The sequence below is a fragment of the Amblyomma maculatum genome, chromosome 11, assembly GCF_055883805.1.
Source record: "Amblyomma maculatum isolate TAMU_Amacu chromosome 11, ASM5588380v1, whole genome shotgun sequence".
In the NCBI taxonomy this organism is placed as follows: domain Eukaryota; kingdom Metazoa; phylum Arthropoda; class Arachnida; order Ixodida; family Ixodidae; genus Amblyomma; species Amblyomma maculatum.
The window spans coordinates 42,006,933-42,034,927 of record NC_139354.1 but is presented as its reverse complement, the minus strand read 5'-3'; the positions used below and the strand labels follow the sequence as shown (position 1 = coordinate 42,034,927).

Here is a 27,995-nt window from a genome sequence, read left to right as displayed (position 1 = left end):
TAATGAGTACCTACCAACTAATTAATGATCTAAAGTTAGAAGTTTCTAGACGTTGTGTAGACAATACCTTTCACTACTTTAGTCGCTTAAGTCCCTCATAATTTTTGGTTTAATTTGCTTCCTGCGAGGCGACACCACAACGAAAGCGAATAACTGTTGTTGCTTTTGCAAGAGCGGATCAACCATGTACTCAGAATTTAGGCCATCATTCGTAGACGTTGTATATAATCAAGACAAACTTCTATTCGATTCAGTTCAATTCAAGTGGTGCTCAAAGGTGATAAAATTGCGGAATTTCACGCGATCCAATTTTATAGGGCCTGGCCGGCTATCAAATCGGCAAACCAGTTTTTTTAATGACCAGCCCTGTAGTTTCGTATACCGACGCGATGCGCGCTTTTGAGGTTACCATAAAAGGGAAAGTATGCTTTCCCATTATTCTGCGCTAATCGTGGATAGAAGCGCTTTCCGAATTTTCATTGGTCTTTTGGGAAGTGATACCAAATAATCGTGTCTCGTTCTAGCCTATACCTCAGACCGCCGAAATCGATCGGCGCCGCGTGCTGGTAAACTATCAGCTTCAGACATCAATTCTTGCAGAGAAGTTTGACATAGCTTGAGCGCCTGCAACAAAGCTTCAATGTAGGCTCTTTATTTTTTGTTTAATGGTGTTCTGTGCAAAAAGTAATCGAAGGTTTAGGTTTCAGGTTATTAATAAAGATTTTCTACAGGCTACGAATTCGGTTCGGACCAATATGTCACTGGTATTGAAAGCCTAGAGTATAGTGAGAAAGTACAAGCTGTAATTACGATGCGATGACGGCGGGGATGTACTCCATAAATTTAATGGGATGTACTAGTAGGATGCGCTATCTTTTCGATTGTCATTCTTTCATCGCACAGAAGAAACATTAAATCAGAGCGGACCGCTTTATGATGAGGCTGGTCTTCTAAAGCGACTTATCTTAAACCTTTTCTGTTTGCTTTTATCTGGACGCACCAAAATAATTGTCCCCTGGTGACTGCCTATGCCTATAGTCTTGACCGATGAAGCTAACGATGGTTTTTTACATACAAGTTAACGTTCTGGATTTTATTTTTTGACGACTATACTTCAAACCTGCCTCATGACAGTCCCTTCTATTTCATCTTCCCCCTTTTTTCCCTACGTCAGTGATAATTGTCTGTCAGCTTGGTTTGCAGTAAGTTTCATCACTTCCTAAAAGATCTGCATACGGGCATTGGTGCAACTTGGCTCAGAAACACTCTTCTTTCTGCTCACAGATCGGAAAATGGATGAAAGACAACCTGCTGCTCGTGCTGACTATTCTGGGCGTGCTATTGGGACTTCTGCTCGGCTTTTTAGCACGGTTCTTCACGTACGGCGAAGACGTCATCATGCTCATCTCCTTCCCGGGAGAGATCCTCATGGGCATGCTCAAAATGCTTATTCTTCCCCTCATCGTATCGTCCATGATATCAGGTACGTCGCTTCTTCCTTCTCCCATTTGAAGCGTGTCCAAATCCTGCTCCTGCTTCTCGTCTTTACAGCCTCTTCTTGTAGTGTCGTGTCGCTTTTTTGCTGGCATCGCCCCACTACTCCACCTCGGGTCAAAGTCAACGACGGCTCATGTTTGACCTTCAATAAATTTGGTTATAAGCAAAGACCATATTGACACTAGAAAAAAAAAACTCTCCACCGGGAATCGAACCGTTATCCCTGCAATCACCAGCCAAGCGCGCAGGCCACTAGCTACTCTGCGCCGGGCATTTCATTAATGGCTGCTTTATCGTAAATGCAGCACAAGCAGCCAAGAGTACATGAATGTGACAAATATTCTTATGCACAGCCCGTTTTACAAGTTGGTTTTATTGAAGATGTTCGAGTATTATGTCTCTCCAACATCGTAGTTCTCCTTATCTAACGTGAAGTTGGTAATACCGATCACAATTACGATGCGGTTAGTGATTATGATAATGATGAAAGTGGGGACGCTGCGATAACTATATTGATGATGTAGCGATGAAAGCTACGGTCCATTCTGTTCATAACGATGATAGTACTGTGGTGATTGATGATGATGATGATGATGATGCATAATAAGATATGTAACCAAGCTTAACGAAACTTGCTTCATGTAAGTTTAGCAAGGTTAAACCATGGCGATTTGTTAGTGTAGTAGTGTAGCTAACAATTTCGGTGCTCCTCCACCAACTCAGGCTCACTCCATAAGTCACTTCACTTAAAAACTTTATTGAAAATTGCCTCGGGTCATGTTCACGGTGTATCCAGTAGCCAATAGGATTCACATTGCCGTACACTGCAGTAAAAAAGCTTGGTCAAAGGCCGGTATGCGTTAAAGAACTCGAACCAAAACTGACCTACAGCATGCGCTTTGTTCCGTCTCCTTAAGGGTTGTCCATGTTGGACCCCAAATCGAGCGGGAAGATGGGTTCCAGGGCGCTGGTGTACTACTTCGCGACCACCATTTTCGCTGCCATCGTGGGCATCATCATGGTGTCCGTCATCCACCCGGGTGACCCGTCCATCAAGGAGGAGGTGGGCACGGGCACTGAAGACAAGAAGGTCTCAACGCTCGACGCATTCCTCGACCTCGTCAGGTATATACGCCAAGTTTCGGAAGCGAATAGTGCTTTGTTTTGTTTTCAAGTACGAATCACTACTTATTTTTCCATCTGAAGTGTATTCCCCGGCTCATTAACCTCGTTTGATGGCGACTAGCTCAAGAACACATAGAAGTTTGCATTTCATTGTCCCAAAATATTGTTGCTACTTTATCGTAAAGGTTGGTAGCTGTTAGAGATAACATCTATTATTCCATGCGGAACAGAAATTAATTCCAACTCCCCATTTGCTTTACGAGAGCTGCATGTACATAATTGTTATAAAGCTTACCGTTGAGCCAGTGCATACGAAGGCATCAGTCACACTTGTCCTGTCTAGGCCGACTGTAACGTCACTTGCCGAGTTCAGACAAATTTTACACGCTGCTCTAGACAAGGGCATGATTCAGAAATGAAGTTGTGAGTCGCAAAAAAGAAAACATAGCCACCAGCCAATTTCATAGGCAGGTTTATCATGTTTTAACCTTAAAACCGCTATCAGACATTGTGCTTTAATTCTAATTCGGTGTTAAGCCGCTAGTGGTGTTACAGCACTCTTGCTAGGTGCTAGCCCTGTTTCGGTCGCGTCATCGAGCTCATGGACAAAGCTGATGCAAGTTGTTATGAAAACTAACTAATGCTTTGGGACACTGGAGAGATGTACAGAATGTGGCCATGCCGGAGAGGCGCATTTGCTTGCGTGCAAGTTGTTATGAAAACTAACTAATATTTTGGGACACTGGAGAGATGTACAGAATGTGGCCATGCTGGAGAGAGGCATTTGTCTGCGCAGTGAAGACTGTGCTGGAGCAGAATTTTCTAGTAGCGTAATTAAGCAGGTAGCCTATGGTGCGTGGGCACCTATCAAAACCCCAGTCCTGGCCTAAAGCTGTGAGCTGAAAGCACGGGAAAATCCAGCTTTTACAAAGCTCTTTTATTTCATGCTTATAAAAAATTAGAGCATTGTTGCAGGCATTTCGAAGTCAACACATCAAAGCACCCGATATTATAGGCCTCTCTTTTTGGAACACCGCATGACACTGAATGTCCTGTATCCATCCATGAAATCACAGCAGTTAAGAGCTCAATTGCCATGAAAGGTGGGTCGTTTTCTTTTATTCACTTTAGCGTTACCTACTGTTATAGGTTAGATGCTCGCACATAAAGCAGAACTGTGATGGAGTGCTGACCTGTTCACGCAGGAACATGTTTCCTGAGAACCTCCTGCAGGCCTGCTTCCAGCAAGTTGAGACGACGTACGTAAAAGAGAAGCCCAAGCCACGCTTCATCCATCCCGACGAAGTTCTTAACGCCACCAACACGACCACCTACGTGCTGAAACGAACACTCCAGTTTAAAGACGGAACCAACGTCCTCGGTGAGCTGTGCGAAATTGTGTTAACACCCCTGTTCGGGTGGATTAATGTATACGCAATACGATTTAAACGGTTTGCTAAAGAATAAAAGTAATTAATTTTGCAAATATGATCAACTTCCTTTACATTATTTAGAGAAACTTTAAACGATTTCTTCTGTAAAAACATTGTTTCTTGTTTCTTTGACTTATTAAGGCTGTAATGGCGTTTTGCTGCTCTGGCAGTAAAAAACGTATCTATTAGCAAAGCAATTGCCTTCAAAAATCTTCGCCGCTAGCCGATTCGAACTCATGATGTGCTTACTGACAAGTACGGGTTGGCACTATTTCAAACTGAGTTCTAGCGGAACGTTGCCCTCGAGATCCGCGCAAACCAACTGATGTTGATGCACGCATTTTCCTTCGGAAGCCATCCGCTAGATGGCAGCATGTGCATGTACTTTGGTTTCTTCTACCTTATTAAAGATCCCTTATCAGTATATGTGGACCATTTGTGATAAGCAGCGATACGAGCCAACGGGTATTTTTATCGCGTGTTCTTTTAAGGCATGCAGTTGTTATGTTACTTGCGTACTGATATCCCGCACAGACACCTACAAAGGACTATCTGAAGTTAAAAACACGAACCGAAAGTAGTTAATTGACCTGAAGAGAACATAGACTAAATGTAATTGCAGTGTGGTATGTCTTTGGGGAAAAGGGAATAAAAAGGCACAAAGCTGATCAAGAGGAATGTGACAAATTACGAGTCAGTTGTTGCAGCAAAAGTATCAAAATTCGGGCGAGGAAAACTTAACGCCAGCTTTCACGCCTAGTGCTGCTGCCATAGATTTATTTATATATCTTGAATCTAGGTTATATTACTGTCTGTCATTTGAAATATTTCGCACAGAAACCTGCTAACCTGGTTATGAAAGCAATCTATCGAAAATAATCCTACGGCATTTTGTACGGTGGGGCTGAATTTTGGTTCCTAGAAGCGCATTCTTCTAATATCAAAATAGTGCGATTTTGTTTTATTATAGTTCGGCGCCCACCTGGAAGCATGCGCCAGCTTTATTTACTTACGACATCTCGGTGATTTCCGCCCAATCTAGCTAACACAAAGCAGACTCCTCAGCGCGAACGCAAATAGATTTCCGGCTGCGCTCTTGAACAGAATTAGCTCAGTGGCACACTTTCCCAGGTGAATTTTTGTCTTACCAATCTTTCTAGATCGAAAGTTTCGTGTATTTGTAACCCGATCCACTGTAGCGCTGAAAAGAGCATAGAAAAGCAAATGTGGCCATGTACCAAATGATCTCGTGACACTGGCCGAGAGCCCGTGCCACCGAAACGCGCACAAGCTCTTCCCTTGTTTCAGTCGACGCGATGCTCTTGTGATGTCATCCCTTGGCGCGCGCGCGGAACTGCGATAAGCCGACCGCGGATGTGGAAAGAGGGGAAAAGAGAGCCGCTCCGCTTTGTCAAAAGTGGGGCAGCCCCGGGACCACACGCAGGCCGCGGTCACGCTTCCGGCGGTAGGGCTGGCGCACGAAAAGAAAAGCGCCCGTCTTAATTGCGTCTTAATGCGCGGAACGACGTGCGTCTGACGTGTCCCCGCTGTGTCGCACACACGCAAGAACACGCTGTCTGGCGAAGTCTCGCTCCCTTTTCTTCATCGGAGCCAGCGGTTGTGATGTTGAAGTCGTGAGACGAAGCAGATGAATGCGTCCCGGCCTCGGGGCGGCCGATCTCAGGCCGGCGTGAAGGGTGCGTTTTGTTTGAGGACGATGAAAGGAGAGAGCGTTCCGGGCCGAAAAATAGGCGGGTTGTGAGAGGGAGTGGTTGGGAAGTGAAGGTTGAAGGCCGAATGAAAAAAAAAAATTGTGGACGGTACCCCTATTCTACTTGCGGGTATGCGACCTCGGGCCTGTATGAAAGAAGGAACACAGCTGATTGCTGTTGGTTGGAGAGTGAAAGTGTGCGAGAGAGCAGCGTAGCATGCATGCGGCATTCAGACAGCATGGAGACGAAATAGTGCGGCGGTAAGAACGTTGGTGGAGGGTTGGCTGGAAAGGGAGAATTGGAAGTGCAGAGGAGAAGGAGGAAGCGAGCACGCACGCAACGTATATACAGCACGGATGCGGAGTAACCTCATCGCGGAAGCGGTAATCCCGTATTTCAATCCTCCTCTTCGTTAACGTGCGAGACCGTGGTAGACTACACGAACACGTAGCCTAAATAAATTGGAGGCGAAATAGGCAGGCATATTTGAGGAAACAGTGTACAGTGGTCGTAATAACAATTGTGGCTTTCGCCAACGTCGGCAGATATCGTAATTCCCAGGAGGTGATGCTGTAGCTGACGTCGTACACGTTGTCGACATCCATTCATGCCTTCAGAAATTAAAACAGGGAGATTAGATGTCAAGATTTCCGCAGGAAATACCTTATAATGTCACGGTGTCTTTCGTGTCATCAACGCTGAAGAAGCAGCTATGCTGCATATCCACTTCACGTGACTATGACAGCCTACATCTAGGTCAAAGTGGGTCAGGCCTAGCAGGATCAGGGGATCGCGCAGGGTCCATTTTTATCAAGAACCTTCTCTGTTTTACCTGCATGAAATTCTGCATTCTCATTGTTTTGTTTGTTTTTTATTGATGACTTTCTACGCTGTGTACTTCAAAGAAAGGTCGCCGTTAAACTGTCGCCACGAGGTTAGGAACACTAGCCGTTATAGCAGGCAATATTTTGAGTCTCCTGCAGCTATTGAGAAAGATCGGGAAGTGAACCTGATTTCAGCGGGTGTGCCATACGCTGTTGCGAGAAAGCTGGAGCAGACACCATAAGCCATCTCAGGACCACTGCCAATTTTTCTGCGACACATTGTTGGGAAACTCACAACGCGGAAGTTTGGCACTGTAGCCCATCGTAACAACAGTACGGTAGCAGCAGTCACGCGGGAGCAGGAGCACATTGCGCGAGTTCTCGCATTGCGGCACAGTACACAAGCAGCCAACAAGCACTTTCTAAAACGTTAGGCAGAATGCTAACTCTTCCTTGAGCCTCTCACTGTTTGGAAGGAGGAGCGTCGGTGAATTACAATCAGAGTAGGGACTCCTGAAGTAACCTTACAGCAGAAAGAACAAAAGAACATCGAACATTCGAAACAAGACTTCGGAGGAAATAACGGTGTTGGTGATACTGTGAAGCACAGATCACTGATTGGAATGGTCTCGCGTATTAAAGCAAGGAAGGTCCAACGGGCAGAACCTGTAGGCAAGACATGACACTTCTAGAAAGCGAACCAGCTGACAGTATATAGGGAGCGGTTGCGAGCTTTCTTCGCCCTGTTCTGGTTTGCATTCCTAAACAAACCATACAGAGTTTTGTAGCGCTCATCATCTTGCCTGCATCTTCACCTGCACGTCATATCCATGGTGCTTTCTTCTTTTACTGTGTCCGTGAAATGTGTCAAGAGGAAAAGCTCCCAAACATTTAGCCTCGTACCAAGGCGAGGAAGTAAGATTTAAAACGGTACTGTATCTCACTGAAGTAGTCGTTAGGTCGGAGGGTGAAACTTCTGAAGAGCGAGCCTTATCTCGTAGTCATGGGTAACAAGTATGCCTAACGTTAAGCGATTACACTCGAAAGAGCATACTGTTAAACTTATCTGTAGCAAATGACTGACGTAAGGCTCAGTCTCCAGAAGTAGCACCATCATACTCAAATGGCCACTTCATGTTGCTTACCTTCCGGTCTACAAAACAATGCATTTCTGGAAAGAAGAAGCTTCCAAGATCACAAGGCCGTAGAGGCATCTGTTCTAATTATTGCGTTGGTCAAGACCCGCTCGAGTCTGCGACCACAAAGGGTACATTTTCAACATGACCAGCTCGATATCATCCGGATAACTGTCGTTGGCCACATTTCGAGCCGCTATTTTCGGTCAATGTATACTGTCATTCGGTATGACAACATCGTAGGAATTATACCAGACCGAATTAGTGGTGAAGCGAATTCTTTACTAAGCTTACATGCGCCCACAAAAGAAGGAACAACTCGGCAGCAATAAGAGCAACAAACGTTCTCTGCGCCCGCCAAAAAATAAAAACACGGCAGCCATCTACCACACTTCGTTTGAAGACCTTTCTAGATAAGGTACGGGCAGGGAATAAGACAATCGAGGAAGCATGGAGCCAGTTTCATGCTTACTAAAAACGTTTTGGTAAAAATAGTTACATTTCTCGAAATAGCATGCCTATAGGCATTACGACATTGTTTCGCCTTGCGTCCTTTGGACGGGTGGTACACATTTCGTCTTCAGTTAAAAACAGTTAGCGGGATTGTTGCTCGTTCGCCTTTCCACATTCTCTGCAGCCAGGGTAACGTGCATTGTGTTTGCAAATAAAATAATCACCTCATACTACAAGAAAATGATAGAGGCGGCGACATAGTCTACACACCAGCTTTTGTTCTTCAATGAGTGCTTTCCAAAGGTTCTTCGTTGCCCTGTTTGCGGAAGAAGAATCGTATTAAAAATAACCTCCGGCAGCCATGGTACCTCCCGACATAACAAGGCCGCATGCCTTCCAAAACCAACAACTTATACCGTGATGTTTTCGTTGTTGTTGCGCCTGCGTAGTTCGAGCGGGAAGTCTCGGTTAACTACTGACTGGTATCATCAAGACGCTCTCATAGGGCGCTTTCTAGTGCCTTATTTATTGAATAATAAGTAGCTCGGTCTTGACTGCATGAGTGGCCTTGAACATCCGGTCATTAAGCTAACGAGTGGTGGGTGTAATAGCACTGGCCTCGACCCGATTCCCACGGCCGCTGGGAATGTCCGACGGCGTGAGTGAACGCCTTCGTAACCAAAGTGTTGCGCGGTTCGCCGGATGCTACCGTATCAAGGAAGGACTATGTTTTAGTGTTTAGCTACACCGCGCCTCTGACTGCTTTCTCGTTTAACGCTTCTTTCTAGGCCGTCGTCAGTCCCAATCGAGTAAAGGACAGCATTGGTAAATCATCCGTACCCTCAAATGGTTCGTGGTCCTCGGCTGATAAACTATTTCTCCTCATGTACCCTCTCATACCCTTCTGCAGTATGCAATTATTGATCAATTTTATAAACCTTCGCATTTTTTTCACCTAATTTCTGCAGGTATAGAACTTCGAGACATTTTATGTTGATATTTTACATCTCATTTCGCCGTAGTGAGACACTTTCTTTGGGTTTAAAGCCAACCTGCACTTTCTTGGGGCAGATTCTTCAAGCAAGAAGCCATGTTAGTGCTCCGAAGCTTCGGTGCTCATTTACAAAGGCATAGTGGTAAGCGAAAGAGGGCGAGCGGACTTTTTGGTGCCACGCACAACGAATGGTTAGTACTCAGGGTGACTGTATTAACTGGGGCAGATATCTCTGGTTGCAGTCAGTCTCGAAAAGAGTGGTGTCTCACAACGGTCAACAGGTGGCACACCGACGCTAGTCAATAAAGAGAAAACCCAACGCAGCGCATTCAGTCAGTCCTCATTCAGGGTTCAGAGTTTGCAAGCATGGTCGAGAAAGCCGTTTAAAAACATCATCAATGCGGACACAGACATTTCATAATCTAAACTGGTGATCTCCACTGACATTCCTTTTCTCCATCCCGCCAGGGTAGCGCAGTGGTTAGGACGCTCAACTACTGTGCCCAAGAATGCGGGTTCGAATCTCGGCACCGGCAGCCGCTTTTCGATTGAGGCGAAAAGCAAGGCTCCGTGTGCTGTGCGATTTCAGTGCACGTTAAAGGTCCCCAGGTGGTCAAAATTCCCGGAGCCATCTACTATGGCGTCTGTCATAGCTTGAGTCGCTTTGAGACGTCAAACCCAACAAACCAAATCTCCCCATGGAGGCGAAAAGCAAGGCTGCGTGTGCTGTGCGATGACAATGCACGTTAAAGGTGCCCAGGTGGTCAGAATTTCCGGAGCCCGCCACTACGGCTTCTCTTGTAGCGTGAATCGCTTTGAGGTGTTGAACCCCACAAATCAAACCTTCTCTCCCTTGGTTCTTCCTTCTACAGATTTTCTGGAAACTCCAGTAACCGACTCGCAATCGCCGTGACTGTTCTGCCAAAGAATTACGATGACAAAGTCGTGCAAAACCGAGCTTCGCTTTGCCTTCGGTGCTTGGAGTTCCTGGAAGGGGAACCAACCTCTTTTTGTTTTTTAATTCACTGGTCATTCGTCTCGCGACATACGATAGCCGCACTTTCTGTCGAATTGCCAAAACCCCTGGTGACGGCGCGCCACAGACGGATCCCGGCTCATCCAGCGACCCATTGCGACCTCCGGATGACGCCATAGGATGCGATATTTAAATGCGGCTCGCGTTACGCCGCCAGTCGTTTTTATTTTCGTCACCGCCCGCCCATCGTTCACTCCGCTTCGCATCGGCTTGCGCAAAACAGAGCTGTCACGAGGGACAGAGCCGGGCAGCGTAGATCGGATGACACCCCTGGGAACAGGGACGTCGCGATGTTCCCGGTGGATGCTTCTGGTGTCCGGGACAGTGAGTGATGCTCGTTTGTGCATATGTGTATCTGCGTCTGAAAAACAGATAGATGGGCAGGCCAGACCTGAAAAATAGAGTGAAAGGAATAATGTATGAAAGAAATACGGGAGGAAATGGGTAAAAATGCAAGAAAAAAAGGCTCCGGAATCTAAATGCGAGACCTCTCTGTCATTGGCTACAGCTTGCGCAAAGCCGTTGTTCCGATATTCCTCCTTTAGTTACGCCGTACCTGATAATACGAGGACTCACTCGCACATAACGACTTCATTACCATGACTCCTTTAGTGTGTTAATTGTTAATTGATCTCGAGTAAAGCCTCCCTTGGGAAACTTTGTTCGCGTACATGGGCTAAGATACTCGCTTTGTGTTCAACCCCTCACTTTCTTCCTCTATTATCTAGCCCATGCTCATTAGCATACAGTGGCAGCTTACCATATTACATGAAAAACCACCCGAAAAAATAGCCTGGCTTTAATCAAAGGCGTACAAACATGAATGCGTGGCCTGCTGAGGAGCAGCCTGCCTGTCTCCTGACCCAGGGGTCTCGTGTTCAACTCCATGCTCATCCTCCGTAAAACCCCTGCCAACTCGGCTTGATCCATGGTCATGTGACGTCACGAAACCTGCCGACCAATCAGTAAGCGACAATGCCACCTGATAACTGCAGTGGCTTCACCAGGTCATAACGAAATTTCCGCAAGTGACACACCTAGTGGTGACGCACTAAAAAAGCTGCGACACCAAAGCACAAACAAAAGAAAAAACAAATCAGCAGAGCGGACACCTTTGTGTTGGTGCTCCTAATTCATTGGCAATCGTGAAGGCAATATGTGGCCGCTGTGTTCATCCATTGGCAATCGTGAAGGCAGTATGTGGCCGCTGTGTTCTGTATGCGAGGTTTCGGCGAAGGGCCTGATTGCGCCGGAAGCAGCACCGTCCCTCGGCAGCGCCTCTGTCGAGCGCATTTGGAATGCACGTTTTACGCAGCCGGGTTTCCGACTAACCGCGAACTATGTGCAAACGGTGTCTTGTGTAAGCTGCCGGGAGAAATCAATTCGCAACACGCGCGACGGCCTTATATCGGCGTCCGGGGACACTGGAGCGTTGACGAAATACTAGCGAAATTGGAAATATTGGAAGCACCTGGGTGGTTAGGTACCTCCAACCTACGCATCTACGCGTGCGCGCAGGTGGCCTTGTCGTTAGCCCTTTGCGCCACCCACTTAGATGAACAGGGCACGCGCCGGTTTCCACATAGCACGCGCCACTACATGTTTTAGGACATGCACTATGTCACACTAATCGCTGCAGCTGCAGAGCGTTTTCTTTCCTAGTATTTTTGTGCGTTGCATATCCCTACTCCCATATGTAAAACGATGTCGATAGGACATCCAGACTTTAAAAATAAAACTTGGTGCTCGTAATATCTCGCCTGATACGATAAAGTCAGATAAAACGATGCCGTGTGTGCGCCTTATGTGGCTGTTTTGCAGTCCCGTGTGACATCTTGCAAACACTATATCTTCCAAAATCAGGTTACAGACGACTTAATGCTTGCTGTCTAGCGCCCACTGGGGTTACCCTTATGTCTTTTTTAAAGGCCTGCTATATGCTGCGAAAAAAAAAAAAACAAGACACAAGAGAGCTATGGTAAGACACGTGCCTTTTTATGCTTCTCTTCTATGTGCTAGTTAAAATGCCTGAAATTAGTAACCTTGCAACCAGTCCTCCTACGAGCCTTGGCAACTTTCTCTGCCTGCAGTTGCCGAGCACTCTGGCCTTGCGAGTTCCAATCTTCCTTCCCGCTTTCTCTCTCCATCTCTCTCCACCTCTTTCTCTCTCTCAATCAGTCCCAGGTGGCTGATGTACATGTATCGAAGAATGTCCAAAAAATGTAGTCGAGAACCAACTGGTGCGAACATGTTTGCGTGGCCTGTAGGTTACTGTATCCGACTCGGTATCAAAGGTTTCCTGGTTCGATTCTCATTCTCACCGTCCCATCTCTAAGGAATTGCCTGAATTCGCAGCTCCTGTCAGCTCGGTCGGGTCATCTGGCCTCATGACATCACGCTGCTCAACGATCAATCAATGACTCCATCAATTATGTCACCTGAGAACTACCACCTGGCAGAGGCGTGCTCATCATTGTTCCCGTAGTAAACCGACGCCAGATTTTCAAAATATCACTTGCACACCCCGTCTGTGACTACGAGCCTTCCTATTAAATAAACCACATACAGGTCAATGCAACTTGCACACTCTTGGCAACTGTTATAAGCGCGAAAGTTGAATTTTGGCTTTTCTTACTCGATCTCTTGCCAATGTGTTGACCTTACCTTAGTAGAACCCCCGCGATCACAACCCTGACGGGCGACATGTACGGCTGAACTCCACCATTCTGTTTTGTAGTTGTTCTTGTTTGTTTACTGATCTTGGGCGCTGCTTGCAGGCCCTCTTATGTGTCTCTTTTTTACACTTTGTGCTGACGGCCTTTGAAAATGTCTAGCAGCGAGCAGCACTCGGGCTCATTCTCTGTCGTTTAAAGTGGGTGTCTCTAAAATAAAAAGAAACACATTGCACATCAATATAGATATAACCGAATCTCTTGTGTTCTTAATCAGGCCTGATCGTCTTCTGCATCGCCTTCGGCATCATCGCTGGCCAGATGGGACCAGATGCAGAGCTGATGGTGCAGTTCTTTAGCAGTCTCAATGAGATCATCATGAAGATAGTCGTCTTGGTCATGTGGTAAGTTCGCACCTCCGTTAGCTGTGACTCTCTCTCTTCTGTAATTCGTTTACAGAAAGCTACTCTCCCTAAGCGTCATGTCCAAATTGTTGACACTGAAGATTATAGTTATGTTCAACTACACTTGCCATTTCTAAAGAACATCTGAAAATAGAGGGCAAAAAGTTTGTCAAAAGAAGAAAGTTCTTCAAAACTATTTTTATCAGAACCCGTCAAAACACTCTTCTTTTTGCTGCCGCGTCCAACTTCGTGCAATGCTGATTACTTGTAAGACAGGTTTCTACATTATGAGAACAATCTTTTTAGTTATATTCTGTAAATCGTAGCAGTTCTTTCTCAAAACTGCTTACCAGTATTCATATGAAAGCACCCAACCATGCATATCATGAACGTACCGAATTTCAAAATATCGCTCTGTACCACCCGTATGAAACCTGGGTGCTTTGATAACTTATTCTACTGCGCTAGACACTTTCAGGTACAAACTGGTGTCCTCACCCTATTATGCAAATGTTCATGCAATTGTCGAACGTAGCGTAGCGTTCCGATAAAGATGTATCTTAAGTGTGCGTCCTCCGTTTTTCCCCCCTTAGAATTAAAACCACTTCAGCTTCCTTTCTAGAAAAGAATGTGCTCAAGAGATAAATTTAATAACAGCGCTGTATGAATGCCGGCCTCAAATCAGAGTCAAAATCTTCAATCGAGACTGTTGATCGATTTTAAAGGACTAAAGCTGTTCACGGTGAAGTAGGAAATGGCACACAACACTAGACTTACCTTTAAGCGTAACAGAATGGAGCATAGCTCTGGTGTTTCCGACTATGTTATATTGGCCCCAACAAATCGGCGACAGCAGCGCAGGAAAGGTTACTAAAACAAGAAGAGCTACGTTTATCACCGCGTTCGCTTATTCAAACCACGCTCCACAACTGTCCTCCTGGTTTAGTCTGAAACATTTAGTCTGGGCGACGCGGCGATCTTCGCCGAACAGTGCTCACTTCGAAGGCACCTTTCAAAAGGCTGATGTTCTCAACATCGTGCTTCGCACTCGAATGTTTCTACGCAGGCTACTGTACCCACTTTTCCTCTCGACCTCTATTCGCAGGTACTCACCCTTCGGCATCATGTCTCTGATCATCGGCAAGATCATGTCCATCAAGGACTTGGCACTCACAGCGCAGCAGCTGGGTCTCTACATGTTGACCGTCATCACTGGCCTCCTTATCCACGCCTGTATAACGCTGCCGCTCATCTACTTCCTCATCACTCGGAAGAACCCTGTCACCTTCTTCAAGGGCATGCTTCAAGCATGGATCACTGCGCTCGGCACGGCCTCCAGGTGAGAGGCCCCTTCTCCCCGTGAAGACGAGTGGTGCTCCCCTGCTCCCTCTTTCACGAAAAGCCACTACACTCAGGGGCTATGCTACCTATTTATTCAAGTTTGTCTTAGTAAACTACTACATTTGCCCTTTGCAAAGTGAATTCGTAGTACTTAAAAAGAGGATAGGCTAAAAAGGTGGCACTAAATCCAACTACATTCAATTTCACGTTTCTAATGAAAAAAAAAAAAAATCCGTCCTCTGCCTTTTTGTAGCTGCGTTCACGTTTTTGTGGCAATGAAAAATTCGTTTGCTGTCGAGAAAATTGGCTTTAAAATTTTGCCGCCTGTCAGTTTGAAATAATGGCTCCTATATTAAAATGGATTTAAAGAGCACTGTTTCAAAACAGCCCGCAGTTTTGGGTTACCCGTAGGGATCATTGTAAATCTACAATGCGCTAATATATGCACGTACCGCTATACTTCGAATTCATCCTACCTCTCCTATAAAATGTAACAAGTTCGGTAATATTTTTTAATCTAGAAAAAATGCCCCTGCATGATAAACGATGCCAAAATGCTTTAATGGTCAACAAGAGGTCACACCGCGGGCGCAGATACACCTGCATCATTAATACTGTTTCTTCGTGCCCTTGTATTCAGGCCGTCTCATCTTATTAAAACAAGACTATTTTACAAGGCTAACCAAGACGGTTCTACTTCAGTTGAGGACAACGCAGATGGTTAAGGAACGAAAAATGGTAGGGGTAACATTAAGAGAGGAAGCGTGCAGAGTGGGTCAGAGAAATAACTCAAGTTACTCACATTCTAGTGGAAATCCAGAAGAAGAAATGGGCATGGGCAGGACATGTAGTGCGAAGAGAGGATAACCGATGGTCGCTTAGGGTAACAAACTGGATTCCAAGGGAAGCAAAGCGTAGCAGAGGGTGCCAAAAAGTTAGGTGGGCGGATGAGGTTAAGAAGTTCGCAGGATTCAAGTGGATGCAGCTAGTGAATGACCGGGTTAATTGGAGGAATATGGGAGAGGTCTTCGCCCTGTGCAGTGGGTATAGTCCGGCTGATAATGATGATTTTACAACACGTGAAACACTAGCCCGCAAAGTTGCTATAATCTGTTCAGCTATTTTTTTGTGTGAATGTGATTTGTGATGGGTTCGAATATTTAATACTTCCACTAGAGGGGATAGCGGCGGCCATTTTACATCCTGTACCGCAGCAGCCTCATCGATTAAAATGTGAAAAATGAGTGGCCTGAAAGTGGTACATCGAAAACTACTGCTATTTTAAAGGTGCAGCCACCAGGGAAAGCAAACAGCAAACATGCGCACGCCACCGGACCTGCTAGTGATCTGCAAATGAAGGGCAGAGGACAAGGCTAAATCGCAAATAGAATAAGCATATATGGGTTCAAACGAAGGCCAGTGGAATTCCCTCAGGCCACATGTTATTTGGAGAAATGCCAATGCTGAAGAGGTGAACAGTTATTGCCCTCGCCATATGCAGAGTACGATGTAAAATCGTATTACGGGCTTAAATATAAGCACAGCAGATACACTTTGCGCTGCTTATGAAGGCGGAATTTAATCATATTTCATGTGTCGAGTACCAGAGTGTCAAGTGTCCTATTTCAAGTGTCTTATCATTGTCAAACCTTCTAATCGCATCGATGTGAACGGAGTCGCAAGCTTATTTCCCGCTGTTTAATTGGACGTAGGTGTGGCAATAAAGGCGCAAAGGGATGCCTGAACTATAGATCGCGCAGCGATATTTCCTCACCTGAAAGGCAAAATTCAGAAAAGGACTTAATTTCTGAAAGCTGCGCCTCTACGCTCTCCGGTAGTATTAAGGCAGTTACGTGGTGCACGCTACAGTTTCTGCCAGGGGAAAAGGTAAGAGTAATAGTTTACACATTGGAACTTTGACCTTCTCGCAGTGCGGCCACTCTGCCGGTGACATTCCGATGCTTGGAAGAGAACAACCACATTGACAAGCGGGTGACCCGATTCGTTCTGCCCGTCGGTGCCACCGTCAACATGGATGGCACGGCACTCTACGAAGCCGTCGCTGCCATCTTCATCGCTCAGATGAACGGCATCAACCTCTCCATTGGAGAAGTTATTGCTGTCAGGTAGAGTTCTCACGACAGTCAGCCCCTTTCGCATGACTTCCAGGTCAGCTCTTGCAGAAATGCTTTCATCGAAGTCATATGACCCCAGGCTAAGGTGTAGAGTTATTGGCTACAAACATTTAACACAGCTTATGAATCATGCCACACTTGTCGGCTTTCGTAATGCTTGGCGCAACTATAAATAGAAGTCTGTGCGTTGTTGGCTAAAGTACGCGTGGCTAGAAGCAGGTGAAGTCATGCGCACGCATACAAGCCAAGGAAAGCGCTCGTCTTGGAAGCGGGAAGTAGGGAAAGGAAACTCACTTAAGAGCCACACGACAGGCTATCGGTAAAAAGGCTATTGATAAAAAGACAGTTGTGTCATCCCTCCAACAAAGATACTCCAGTTGTGACTGACTTAAATGTCCTTCCCCCCAAAATAATTAAGGCACTCTATGACAGGCGGCAAGGTGTTTGCTTTTTTTTAATCTTGCAAGGATGCACTGAAGTTTTAGCAGTGAGTTCAGCGCTGGAATCATGCTGAATTGCGGCCCTTAGTATTTTCGCGCATTTTTACGGCACAGTTCCTGCAGTCAGACCGATGTCAAACTTGGAGATGTGACGATGTTATTTTAACTTACGGGGCACTCAGGCAATGTCCAAGTTTGGTCGACCTAGGGCAGTTTCAACAACTGATATCTGCAGAATGCTTGTATTTTACGCGCTGTACGGATGTGCCCGGTATTACCCATTATGGTTCAGCGCCGTCTAAATTTCGCTGTTTCCTCTGCGCAGTTTGACGGCCACGGCTGCCAGCATTGGCGCAGCCAGTGTGCCCAGCGCGGGTCTTGTCACCATGTTGCTGGTGCTCACATCAGTAGGGTTGCCCACAGAAGACATCTCCATGATTGTTGCTGTCGACTGGATGCTGTGAGTTCATCCTTTATTTATCTTCCTCTCGGTTCCGTCTAGTCTCGTTGAACATACGACATTTACCAGCGTGAAAGTTTGGAGCAAATCCCTACTGAAAAATTAAAACTTCTACCGGGAAATAACCTCACAAAATCTCACCAAGTCGCATAGACTGTCATACGGTGGACATCATTATCATAAATATTTCGCATAATTTATGATAATGAACAAGATACTATGAGATATATGCAATTATATGCGATATATATGTGATTTCTTTCCGAATTGAGCGAGATTGTGTGAGAAAATGTGAGGTTATGGCCTCATACAATTTTTTCAGTAGGGATGTCTTCTGGGGGGGGGGGGGGGGTAAAATCTAGAAAGCGCATATGTGAGAGGTCCGCGAACAATCAGGCCATTTGACTATTCAATATCATACCGCGTATTCCAGACTCTCATCACCACGAATGAACTGTGGAGCCACTGCCTAAAACGAGAGGCGGTCTCATATGCAGATTCTGCGGCCTGAAACCATTTTGCTCCTTATAGCATATATAAGCTTAAATGCAAGATAGTTTCATTCAGCCAGGCTTCAGTCTCTGCAGAAGACTCTCAATCCTTGTAAAGCTAGATGTATGAAGTCTAGCACTATGCTGGGAACTCCAGCTGACTATTTGGAGAGCGCAAAATAATGACGATGGCCATACATGCAACGGGGTCAGCATAGCGCGCTCTTCTGCAAAATGTGCTCACACACTCCGAAAACGGACATGGCACTAGTAACACCCTGAAAGCTCTGCAACTGCACTCTGCGCAATTCTTTGATATTGATTCTTTGTCGTGACCTTGCTATGACGTTTAGCACAACTTATAGGCAATCTGTTTCGAAGCTTTCGGTTGTCTCAGAATGTTCAATTGTTAGAAAATTGTCCAAGAAGAAAACACTGAAATTCGGGATACAATGAGCTTGCGGATAAGAGTGATGCTGTTTATTTTCAAGTCTAATGGTGCTGGGGCCGCAAGACGGACACGGCCAGCACTCCGTGGCGTCTGCGCTGTTGGCAGTTCCCCCACTGCCCTTCAACACTTGGTGTCTATTGTGGGCCTGGCGTCGGACCGAGACTTCTGATTCCTAGCCTGATGTAACTCTTGTTAGCACTGTTGGACTACCTCGGTGCCGAACTGTAAATAGAACTTCGTTGAAGTGTTCTGACAGAGCGCTCAACAAAAACTGCTCACTTCACTCACACTGCTTGAAGAAGGGGCAAGCGCTTCTAGGAAGTTTAGATTACATAAACGGTTTGTTTGCGTTAACGCGGAATTCTCGGCAAAGAGGCCCAGTGCGAAGAGGTTCAGTGTTCGCGCGTTAAGTAACCATTCGCGCGCAATTGTCGTCTCCGCTTCTAAAGCTGTGACTATTCCTTGCTGAAGAACCGCTTCGAATTAATCTACACGCGTTCGGCAACGTCAAACGTGAGCTTATTATTAACTTATTGTAAACGAGACGATAAGCTTTGTCAAAACTGCATTGCACCAGTATCGTGCCACCGAAAGGACGAAGGGCTCTATTAGCCTTCTACAAGGCACACCTGACACCTAGCTGAGTGTCCTTCAGGGCCCCTACTGTAGGAAATGAAGTTTTATCAAACGTTTCTGTGACACTGGCCACCCCGAACAATTTATGTAAAGTGCCTTCTTAACTATTACTCTTGTCCTATCGTCTCCCGTAAGCACTCTGTCAGTAAAGACTGTTGGTGCGTGTACACTTATCTTGGCAGCGGATTTAGGTCTTGAAGCTAGATTTCGGTGCCACCCGGAATGCAACTTTCATGACCACAACTGTCCCTAGGATATTCCAGTGCTTTATCATGACTCCATGGGCTGTTCAATGCACGATGATTCACCTCGGGACTGTCGGATGCTCGCTGTTCGGCCTCAGGTTTCTGTCGCTCGACGAAAGCTGTCACCATCTCCTTTGTTCTCCCGCTTTGCCAAGAAGCAAACAACCTTCCCGCTTGTCTTGTTCTCTCCGTATTTGTCAGTTCAAGGCTGTGTGGCCGAATTCCCTCCCTAAACGCTTACGGCGTGTCAGGGCAACGCGGGTGGTCGTTTGCAACACCCTGTCGGCGGTGGCGTAGCCGCTGTGGTATACACGTGGCAAAGGGACCAGTGGGCCAAGCAATCACGAAGGGAAAGCCGAGTTGTCTTATTTTCGGGCGCTGGCTTCTTACAAGCCCCCGGCCGTCGCGCCAAAATAGGGGGAATGTACAGAAACTACGAAAGAGCTCTTAGCCGGCGAATGCTGTCTGGCGAGTTCCGTAGCCAAGACCTGTAGTGTGTCCTAAACAAAGGCGCACTGCTGATCTCTTTTTTTTTTCTCTCTCTCTCTTGCTTTCACGTTGTATCGCTTATCTTTTGTATAGTTTTGAACAATTTCCATTCCCCCCTTCAGTTCTCTTCTGCAGTCCGGACGTCTAGGACCCTCGTGAGCAGTGACACGAAGAAGAGCGAGGTCTCTGGTCGCGTTCCAGAGTTTGTTTTTAGAAAGACGCCACAGGGGCTCCTCTTCCTGCCGCGTTCCCCCGGGCGTGGATAACTCTTTTGGCACAACTTACCCCACGTTGGCGCCTCGAAACTCCCACTACCTGGGCTAGACGGTGTCTCTATTGCTTGTTTTATGCCATTGGAATGTGCGGCTGCTAGTTCTAGTCTGTGTAACCTACCATGCGTCGTCACAGTTCCGTGGTTCTTCGTTCTACCAAACGAATGAGCTGTATTCGTAATTACTATAGAGTAAGCAGCTCGCGAGAGCCCAGCAAATGTTCAAGGCCGATGCCCATCAAACGTCTGCGCATGCTTAGGTATCGAGTAACCACGTCCTTGTTGACTGATTGTCAAATATTTTCTGTGCTGTTTTTACCTTGAACTCCCCCTGGTAGTACAATGAGCGTTATATCAAACACAGTTTTACTTGGCCCTGGTTCACGGGGAATTTTGGCACTGCCTCATATTTACTTTAAAACCCTGCGTCGTTTTTGCAGATTTGTCCCATTTTCAGATGGGGCAACGTTTCTAAAAGCACCTTGCGGTTGATCTTGTCCTAACTACTCTCTGTTGACATTTTTCACGTTTGCATCCTTCTCCATTTTGTTTTTTCTTCCAACCCTTGTAGTGCTTAGAACTGTCTCATGCCTCCCCCACCAATATTGACAAGATGTCTCACACTCTCCACTCTAAGACATAAGGACTGCATCATTCAAAATCGGGCAATCACTTTTTTATCTTCGTGCCAGGAGGGTAGCAAATTTCTTCGTTGTCACTGAGTAAATTGCACCGTGATCGTAGTAATCTATTTCCGAAAACTTACAGCGGCGATAGATAAAGAGTATGCAGCAATACGCAAAAGCTAGAAGAAAAAAACGAAACCCGGGCAATCACACCACGAGTCAGTCCAGAGCCAACTACACAGCTCCAAGGCCATCAGATGCCATCAGACGTCAGATACCATCAAGCGCACTGGCGGAGCATGAGGATCTTTTAAGGTCTCTTTCACAAGCTAATCAAAAACCAGCTTGATATAAAAGATTTCTCTCCTTTGTATAAAACTATGTGTATATATAAACTATATAAACTATGTGGTCGTTTAGGGTAGCAAACTGGATTCCAAGGGAAGGAAAGCGTAGCAAGGGACGGCAGAAAGTTAGGTAGGCGGATGAGGTTAAGAAGTTCGCAGAGGTCAAGTGGATGCACCTAGCACAGAACTGGGTCAAGTGGAGAAATATGGGAGAGGCCTTCGCCCTGCAGTGGGTATAGTCAGGCTGATGATGATGATGGTGATGATGTGTAAAACAGACCGCCAGTCATTTTAACCCCTCTCCCTAGCTCTATCTCTTTATTTCTCTCTTCACTTGTGCTCGAACCTTTTGAGAACACTCTTCAATGAAGCCAACGAAGGCAGACTTTGTACTGATACCAGGCTATCTGTAGACCTTTCCCACCATCTCCAAACTTCATAACCTTCCTAGCAAATGGATCTTACTTTCCCATTACGGGGCCATACTGCTACAACGTTCGCTTTGGAATTCGTTTACATCTGTGGCTGCTTGGCCGACATATGTGCTCGTCATGGACTCCGTCACCTTGTCATTCCACATCTCTGTCTTAAAATCTTTACTCTTTCTCTTTTCTAGACGCTGGCTTTCTCAATGAGTTTAGCTTGAATTCCATACAGAGTTTGGTGGCCTCGAAATTTGGCCTTTCAGCTCAATAAACTCAACTGGTGGGAAAACACGCCTTGAACAAGAGTCAAGTCTTTCCATCTTGCTTTCATACTGCATGAAAAAAAAGGAAAAATTATTCATTCGTATACAAGCCTTTGGCGCCCTTTCCTGTTGCGCAGGGACCGTATTCGCACGTCCATCAACGTCCTGGGTGACGCCTTCGGGGCGGGTATCGTCTACCACCTGTCCAAGGGAGAACTGGACAAGATGGACGCCGAACACGCCCGGCTCGAGCTTGAGATGGGCGAAGCCGGTCGCAAGGGCTCTTACCTTCGGCGACCCAGCGGCATCGCCGCGCCCGGAGTCTCGGCACCGCCAGACTACGGGGCAAACCCGGGACAGAACTTCGTCAGCACCGAGGGAAACAGTGAAACGCAGATCTAAGGACGCCACGACGTCAACGTGGACACAAACGGAAAGCGTGTTTCTTCCGACCCTTCCGCACCTCTCCTTCATCGCTTCCCTTCCCTCCTCCCCCCAACCCGCGCTGAAAACCATTCATCCGTCTTGACGTGAGACACATGTATGTAGCTGCAGCCTAAGATGTGTTTATGGCGATAACAGCAGTCGAGTTCTGGGGTACTCGACGCCCGACATTTGAGTGCTCCGACACGCGGCACCTGTCGTGAAAGTGTTTGTGCATTCGCTGCTTGCTACTCACTGCGCAGGTCTGCGTATCAAGGATGACTCCATCAGCTAAGCTCCTCGAGCAGCTTGCACCGAGTGAACTAACGAAATACTGATGCTGTGAAATAGGCTTCTTCTTTCATCAGTAGAAAGGAAATCAAAGAGACACTGACAATTTACCCCGCTGGTCGCGTTCTATACAAAGATTAGTGTGATAAAGCTATACGTATTAATTTTGTGCTAACTGAAGATCCTTTAAGGCAAAGCGAATGAGAATTCTTCCGTCTCTTGAAAATTTACCTTTGCTGGACTGGGGATGGTTCGCTACGGAAAAGCTATCAATTAAGGATTGAAGCCACGAGATATTTTGGCTATAAGCACGATTGTTCTGTCAAATTTTTTAGAGCCAACAAAGATTGCATAAAATGAATTGAGTAATGCCAGGAAATAACTACCATTCCTATGAAGGAAATTTGTATTTAAAGCTGTTAGCACCTCACTTGAAGTCTGATCTTCATTCATTGTTCCCCAGTCAGCAGGACGAAGAATGGACCAAGGGCACATTAGTTACCACTGTCTGTATCTTTGGACTATATCTGTCAAGGTGCCGCTTCAGCAACCCTTGCGCGATGTAAATGTTTGCTGAAGTCACCTGAGCATGCGCAGTAACTACCTTAGTGTCACATCTTGCCACCTTGTTTGTTTAATCTTAATTACTCATCCAGGACTGAGGGAAACCGAAAACAGCGATATCGCGCCGTTTACAAATATTTTCACATCCCAGTGAGGAACGCGAAAATACAGTCCAGACTCGTGCGTTTGAGGCAGATTTCAACATTGTATACAACGGTGGCACGTGTTGGGAGCGTATCGCATTGCTGGCGAGATAATGCAGGATAAATGATACATGATACTTCGCCCTAGCTGGCATGCTTGAGTCAGCCCAGAACATCACGTCTTGTGAAACCACCACACAAACTGGCGCCATCGTTTTCTAACGCATCGTTGTAATCGTAAAGTAAAATATTAAGTACATCTTCTCTTTTCTCGTACAAGCTTCTTCTTCCAACGCATCGCCAACTTCATTGGGTCCATGTCCAATGTGAAATGCTGTTATGGCGTCACTCGCCTTTACGGGCCAGTCGAACAGACGTCACGCACCGTGTACCCACAGCGTCCTTAAATTTGAGGATTTCGGATAGATGCCATTCCTAACTAGTTCACATTGCGACAATGGTGAAGTACACGATGGCGCAAACCGAACACCAGCTGAAGTGACCCTTTCCCTCTCAAAGCTGTGAATGTGTGCCGTACAGAAGCCTGTGTCAGGGACACTACCCAACCCCTAGCCTTCACTGAGAGACGATAACTGAAGTGGCATGCAGTGTCTTGTAAAGCTGACGACAGTTAACTTTCTTATTCTGTATATTTGTATTTTACCTCTCAAACAGAACCGTGTCTCCTCGTTGCGTATCCAAGAAGGAGGCGGTTCTCCACTGCGCTGTTGTTGCAATCCCGGTGAAAAGGCTCTGAATGCGTCAACGTAGCCAGAACCTTCGCTCTATACTCTGCTTTGCAGCCGCGCAGGGGTTCTGAAAATAAAGAAGGTTCCGAAAGGCAAGTGCACCCCCAAAAGGGTGCCGCGGAACGTCTCCGCGCCCCAAGAATGCGTCTTAGGACCACCAGGCTGAAAACGGCTCCGCTTGACAAATCGAGATGCGTGCGCTACTTATAGAACGCTTGGTGGGGGTGAAAACGGCGTGCAGCGCCGGAGTAGGGGAACCGATTGCCTTGTCCAAATAGCGAACACACTGCAGGAATACGGGGTCTTCCGTGAAAACATGCTAAAGTCAGCGGCACTTCGGTTAATCTACAGCCTGCTGTCAATGTCCCGTCCCGTGCTCATCATCAGGCTTCTCAGCTTGTTTGTAAACTCCCTGAGTCTGAAAACATTGGTTGAAACAATGTTCTAGATACTCCTGGATGATTTTCACTGGATGTCCCGCGAAGCCATTATATAATGTAAACAGATGGAAAGCCAACATGTTTTGACGTCATGTATCAACGGTTCGAACAAGGCAGGAACTTAAAAATGAAATATAGTTATCTTCAAAGCGCAAAAGTTTTTGGGGGTAATACCGGTTAGGCGATCAGTACCCCCACAAGATGCTCCACGTTGCGGTACAACGCATATCAATGTCTTTGATACGTAGGTGCAGTCCTGTATGACTAAAATGGATTTGATTAGCACCTGCTGACGTGACCAGTGTCGTGACGTGTCGCTAATTACTTTTCACCAATTGTAGACTGACTAGTACCCTCTGGAAACCCAGTCCAATAAGAAACAGCGTGGGTCGCGCTGTACTAATCTGCGTCTGACTTCCTACACATTGCCACAAAAGGCGTTGCACGTTACGGGACTCTCTTCAAAATGGCCTCGCTTCCACCCTTTCTTCCGCAACATCCGGTTAATTCATTGTTTCAGTTTTATCTGCGTGGCGCGGCCGTTTTGATGCAGTCGGCGACCGACCGACCCCGCCTAGTAACTTCCTGGCCCGTTTCCAAACATGACAAGAGAGACGGCGTCCGTGTACGGAAGAGTTTGTTTTCATCAAGCGACCTTCGGCACGTTATTTTTTGCGCAAACGGACACCTTCACGCAAGGTCAAACGTAAATGTTCCATTTTCTATGGGCTTTGTGTTTCCAAACATTCCTGCCTCCTATCCTTCCACTCCCGCCTCCACCTTCCGTTTGTATTTCAAGGTCGTGTTACGTAAAGGTCGTGTTACGCTAAATTGGGTGCAGCTGCCCGAGAAGGCTCAGGCAATGCAGGGAGCTAGCTTTCCTCGAAGACACTGTAGCCACGCTTAGGTTTGCGAAATTGTGCGACAGCCTCGGCCTTGGACCTCAGTTTTCGCATAAGGTATGGTGTTATGCTTGGAGATAGCGTGACAGATTACGGGTGGGCGGTGTTCTTGGTGCTTTAAACTTACCCCAGAATGCACGCCTCGTTAATAACGAAGAGATGAGAGAGCTGCCTGAGATTGGCAGTCATATCTTCCCTTATCATTTGGAGTGGCCTTGGGCTATTATTAAAGGACTTCCTATGCTGCTGTTGAACATCGCTGTAGCTGCGATTCGGCCAAGGCTCTCTTATTTAAGTCCTTCTTCTGTTTTACAACTGCTTTCATGATCCGGTGTACGACATTTCTGTCTAGGACAGCACAAGAAACGTTCATGACCAAAGAGAGTGGGGGAAAAAAAAACATTTGGTTAGCCAGTTGCGTAGCATAATGTTTTTTTACTTCTGCTGAACTGGAACAGCATAGATAGTTGAAAAAAATTAGCGTGACCATATGCTGAGACCAGCCAACCATTGGCAAAATCTCCTTTCCTTCGATAAAACTCGCTTTTCATAGCACGTTCTGTGCTGCCAGGAAGCGATGCTCAGCTCATCATCATGATTAAACCTGGTGGTCTGCTACAGGGGCACTTGACCCGACTGCGCATGTCTCGCTTGTACTCAAAGCACTTAAATTTTTTTTTAATTGCTTAACTAATCCAACCCCCCTGTTTTTTCTCAAAATGAACCCTTTTCATTGCACTTTCCATTCCTTCTTAAGTTGCATAACTCAGCTCAATTCGATTAATACATCTGTTCAGCCATCGCAAATCGTTTTCCTAACCAGTTGTTTTTAGCAAAACAGTGAAATGCGGCGAGTTTATAGTTAGTCTTTTATAAATACAAGCTCTCGTTTATAAGCTCTAATCGACCTATTGAAACGAAAAATATTTAAAAAAACGGCCCAAGTGCACTGACACAAATGTGCCGATGGACACATGCATTAAAAGAAGTTTTCATTTTCCTCGCAAGTCGCGTCCTGAGTACGCCCTATGTCTCAGCGAACGTTGCCCTAGCACAAAATGTTTATGACCTTTTCAGTGAAGTCAACTTCCTACTACACTGGAATTATCTAAATAAAGAATATGCTTATAGTCAAGCTATAGCGCGAAACTCATCACTTTTTCATCACAGTTTACACACGTCATCACTCATTTGCTGCGCAGCCTTTAGTCATTTGTGTTTATCGTTTTTTTTTTCTTTCATTTTTTTTTTTCGTGTAAGCGTGCATTTGTTGTACATGAATCTTTTTCAGGTAAGCAGCGTGTCTTACAAGATTGTACTTGAATGCTTGCATGGATGAGGTGCTCTCGTCAACGCGTTTATGGTCATGTCCTCTTTATTGTTTTTTTTTTTCTTTGGCCCATTGCATGTTTATTATTGTACAAGTTTTCAAACTGATGTAGACTGAGAATAATACGATGTTGCATAATATAATTGTTTGAGAAGGCAACTGTCAAGTGACTGTTTTTTTGTTTTGTTTTTAAATGCCGTCACTTGCCTTCATAAACATTTTACTCTCATTGAGAGGTTGTCACGTTGTTTAAATACAATACGAAAAATAGTTCGCCCTGGCAATATTTCGTCCCCAGCTTTATCTATTTTGTTTGTTTGTCCAATGCTTTTTGCTCGTAATATTGCATGCAGAGTTTTTCGATGATTGAAAGAAGTTCATATGCAGAGGTTAAATATTCACGTGGGAAACACGCCATCTGCGACCAAAGTAATCATCTCCTTAAAACCTGAAACAGCCGTATCTCGAAACTTGCTTATTCCTAACGCTAAGCCGTGACTAGCTGCAATATCTTCGTCATTTTTAGAGGTGACATTTCACCTGCTGAGCACTACTTTTATACCTGTTTACAAAATTTATCTTAAAAGTAGAATCTTTAAATCACCATCATTAAATTCTCATATACACTCAGGTTGCTAGAAATATATAAGCTATTTTCGTAACCACGACCAAATTTATGACTATTCACATTAACATATCCCCCACGTCACCACATTTTTCGTTTGCTTTCCATCAAATGCTTCCTTTTCTTCCTAGGAAAAAAAAGATTCATTTTTTTATTATTGTTTCTTTTTTCTACAAGACTGCCTGAAACATGTAGTCATCAGAGTATCACGGTATATCGCAGCGAGTCATATGCTATGGTTTTTTTGTGTTTTTGGTGTTACTTTTGTGGCATAGTTTTTAGCGATTCGATTGTGTACACAACAGAAAATTGAAACGTTCAGTGAATTAAAAAACAATAAAATGCTGTATGTTTTGTTCCTGTTTTCTTTTCTGGTTTATTCGGACCAATCTGTTGTAAAGACTACTTTGATGCATACAATGGGAGCATCGCAGGATCCCGAAGGAAGCCCCATATTAACAAGTTCCAGTCGATTCGCCTGGACTATCTAGAAGCCTGTGTTGAAGCTATTTTCTGCGCAAACATAGGAACTGAAAACTAAAATTGATAGTTGCGGCCTCAATCACATCAATAGTACTATTTGACTTCATTACTCCTGGTTTGAGCTATGATATTAAGGTGC

General features: G+C 45.7%; 1 protein-coding gene across 1 annotated transcript in view; it reads left to right on the top strand.

The window, feature by feature from the left end:
* LOC146173641 (excitatory amino acid transporter-like) overlaps positions 1-27,722 on the top strand; it is a 122,002-nt gene extending 94,280 nt beyond the window's left edge. Inside the window, exons 3-10 of the mRNA XM_084583767.1 lie at positions 1,285-1,483; positions 2,415-2,622; positions 3,828-4,003; positions 13,160-13,286; positions 14,392-14,625; positions 16,559-16,753; positions 17,528-17,662; positions 22,044-27,722. Of these exons, the coding sequence (XP_084439893.1) occupies positions 1,285-1,483; positions 2,415-2,622; positions 3,828-4,003; positions 13,160-13,286; positions 14,392-14,625; positions 16,559-16,753; positions 17,528-17,662; positions 22,044-22,308 (1,539 nt within the window). The 3' untranslated portion in view covers positions 22,309-27,722. The remainder of the gene's footprint in view (positions 1-1,284; positions 1,484-2,414; positions 2,623-3,827; positions 4,004-13,159; positions 13,287-14,391; positions 14,626-16,558; positions 16,754-17,527; positions 17,663-22,043) is intronic.
* The last annotated feature ends 273 nt before the right edge of the window (positions 27,723-27,995 follow it).